The 3,226-nt window shown below is 41.6% G+C and overlaps 1 protein-coding gene across 1 annotated transcript; it reads right to left on the bottom strand.

The window, feature by feature from the left end:
* Positions 1 to 1,805: 1,805 nt before the first annotated feature.
* LOC106013742 (WAP four-disulfide core domain protein 18) lies at positions 1,806 to 2,811 on the bottom strand (the record flags this gene model as incomplete). The annotated part of the gene is given in 1 exon segment (XM_013090292.2): positions 1,806 to 2,811. A coding segment is annotated over 1 exon segment (130 nt), but the record flags the coding sequence as incomplete, so codon positions are not given.
* Between the last annotated feature and the right edge of the window lie 415 nt (positions 2,812 to 3,226).

Raw genomic sequence — 3,226 nt, 5'->3', positions numbered from 1 at the left:
AGCGAGATAGTCTTCAGGTGTAGCCCCCCCCCCCCCCCCTTAAAAATTATTATTATTATCATCATTATTTATTATTATTATTTCTCTCCACAGAAGACCAACTGACAGTTAGCCCAGAGCCACACAACAAGACCCCCTCCCCCCCCCCCCTCTCTCTCTCTGGTCCAGCCCAGATGTCGGACAAGGTCGGGGAGATCCCCCTGGAGTTGGCGGGAGCGGTGGCGGACTTTGGCCAGAGCCTAATGTCTGTCTTCGTGCATACCGTCAAAGCCATTGTGAACTTTGAGCTGGACGTGATCAGTGCCATAGTGGACTATTTCTACTCGGTCTACGGGAGACCCGTGGAAAGATAAAAAGCTGATTAAAAAATGTATGTGTGGCTCCGTGGTTAGATCAGGCGCTCGTCTGAATGGTGAACTAGAGGAAACAGTTTTTTTTCTCGCCCTTTTGGCAATGTTTACTATTTACGTGGCTGAATCAGGAGCTCGTCTAAATTAGGAACTTGATCTAAAAGAAAGAGACATTCTTTTCTGCCTGTTTGTCAAATATTGTCATTGGTTGTTTTCATTTTTTTTGGGTCCTGCTCAACACCATGTTCGTTTATCTAAAAACCAATTTCTCTGTTGATTTTACAGAGCAAAGTTTATGAAAAGAATAAAAAATGTTAATGTGCAGTTCCCATGAACACTCAAGGTTTAGAACTCACCAAACCTTGACGGCCATTTTCTCGCTAATGTTACCTCTGACACCAGGCAACCCCCACCTACCTCAATCGCAAATATCTCCACTTCTTTTAAAGACAGATGGATATTCTTTCATTAAAACAAACAAACAACAACAACAACAACAAATGAACACGTTTTATAAGATGATACCAACAAATCTAGACCTACATGCCCAAAAATTGACGAGCGCCTGAGTCCACCATGCCGTGACACACAAAAAAGTCAAAATCGCATACAAATGTCTCTTTCCTCATTGTATTTTTTTCTTGGAGCGTCCAGATTTAGAATCAATTTTCATGAAATATTTGATCATGTTTAATTAAAAAAACCCAACCTGTTTTCTACAAAACATGTAAGCCCTTACCACTTGTGCAGTCACACAGCCAGCAGTACAAAATACCACATCTGGTCACCCAGCCAGGAGAGTGACTGTACTGTAACGGACTTCTCAGGCCTAGCGCAGAGCTGTGCCCTGTGACCGGAAATGATAATTTTCACCGTCGCATTATTACTGCGAGTGGCCGCAAAAGTCTTAACAAATAAATGGCATGTCTTACAAAGGCTGACAAGCGTAATGAAAGTGTTACTTATACTATACTGCTGGTCCTAGGATCAGTTCCTTTTTCTTTTTCTTTTTTTTTTTGGTAGCTTTTTTTTCGGCGCTCTCAAATGCATAAGGTCATATGATCGAGCGTGCGGGACACATTAAACATTCTTAGTGGGTAGCCTAGGAAATTTTGAATTTTGCACGGGTGGCGGATCAGTGATGTCGCTGGAGCCCTGTGAAAGGATTTCGCACCAGGCAGCTCTTCTTTGTTTTCAGTGCGTCAACAATATTGTAACAGCTCATCTCTGCGACATGCTCATCCGATACATGTAGCCTACACATACGCACACACACACACACACACACACACACACACACACACACACACACACACACAAACACAAACACAAACACAAACACACACAAACATACACACACATATACATGCACACACAGGTAAATACACACATAGATAGACATTCAAACCACAAGGTTACGTAAATGTACACCAAAATCACACAAAAGGAAATACGCAGGTTTCAGAAAGGAAAATGTATTCATCTGATTAATTTTCTAAACAAGCAGGACTCGTACTTCTTTTCCTTCAAAGGAAACGAGGACAAAAAAGAGATGTCAGGTCAAAGATTAAAATGTCCCGTTAGTTCAACCGTCTAATGACAGAAAAATCGTTTATGCCAAAAAGGAAATTTCACAAGAGAGACAACAAAAAAAACGAACTAGGTCTGTGTGTTTGCTTCAAATCAGCCAAACAGTTGGTCAATCTGATTATTTTATGTCAATATTCATTGGCCGATGTAGATATTTAAGTTTTGTCTGATTTGCTGAGGTATACAGTAAATAGTTATGTGGTAATTGACTAAAACTTCTTTTGTCATAACAATATCGGTGTGTAATTAGGCCACAAGGCATATTTTCAACAGAAAGCCCCAAAACTGTCTTAATTTTAATTGTACAGTCATAAAACCAAGATAGAAAGACACGCCAGGAAAAGGGGTTTCTGCCCTGTATAAAACACTGATTGACCTAATTTTGCATCATATACGTTTTTGTTATAAGCAAAGATCGTGTAAAACAAGATTGTTCACTTCTCTCTTTGAGCATATCAAAAAAGTTGTCTAAAAATTCGGTGGCGCCCTCTTCGAAAAAGCGCGGACTTTAGGAATAGAGTTAACCTACTTACTTGTGTGAAAAACAACAAAACGTGAAACTAACAAACTGCTATTCCTGTTTTTCTTCTGGAGAAACGAAAGAGAGCTTCAAAACAAAGACGCAGCGCCATCTGAAACAATGTAGGGCCTACAGACTTCCGCGCTCACATTTTGGCTGAGTGAACAATCTTGCTATGTACGATCTTTGTCATTAGACAGCAGAGTTTGGTTTTCCAGTCTTCAGGGTATTGGGCCGAGACAGTCGTAGTGGTGGCAAGCCTTGTCTCCGTTCTGGCACCAGCAGAAGCCGCAGAGGTCAGGGTGGGAGTGCTCCATGGAGCCGTGGTGAGGGATCACCGTGTCGCCTTCTCTGTGTACGAGAACAGAGCAAGATAGGATACATGATCGCTTTAAATTTAAAGCACAAGGGGGCTATCCCGAAAAATGCTGTTTTGACAAAATCGAAGGTAAAGTTTTGAGACCCTTGTTCAGTTTCTGCAAAAGACATAGAGAGTTTTCTTTATAACCAAACAAATATAAGCCTACTCAATAATGAAACCAAACTTCTCCTATAGGTAGGGTAGTGCCCACTTTTGGTGTAGGTCAAGATTTCTGGTAACCACCGAAATCTGGGTTAACCCGACTGTCATTAAAAGCGACCACATCTTTGTTGTCCAGATCCTGGCACATTGGTTTGGTGTTTCATCACGCACACACAATATACACACAGACGCTCGCACGTGCGCGTGAGCAAACACACACACACACACACACACACACGCACA

The sequence above is a fragment of the Aplysia californica genome, unplaced genomic scaffold (assembly GCF_000002075.1).
Source record: "Aplysia californica isolate F4 #8 unplaced genomic scaffold, AplCal3.0 scaffold01205, whole genome shotgun sequence".
Lineage (NCBI taxonomy): Eukaryota > Metazoa > Mollusca > Gastropoda > Aplysiida > Aplysiidae > Aplysia > Aplysia californica.
This window is presented reverse-complemented; position numbering and strand designations above follow the sequence as displayed.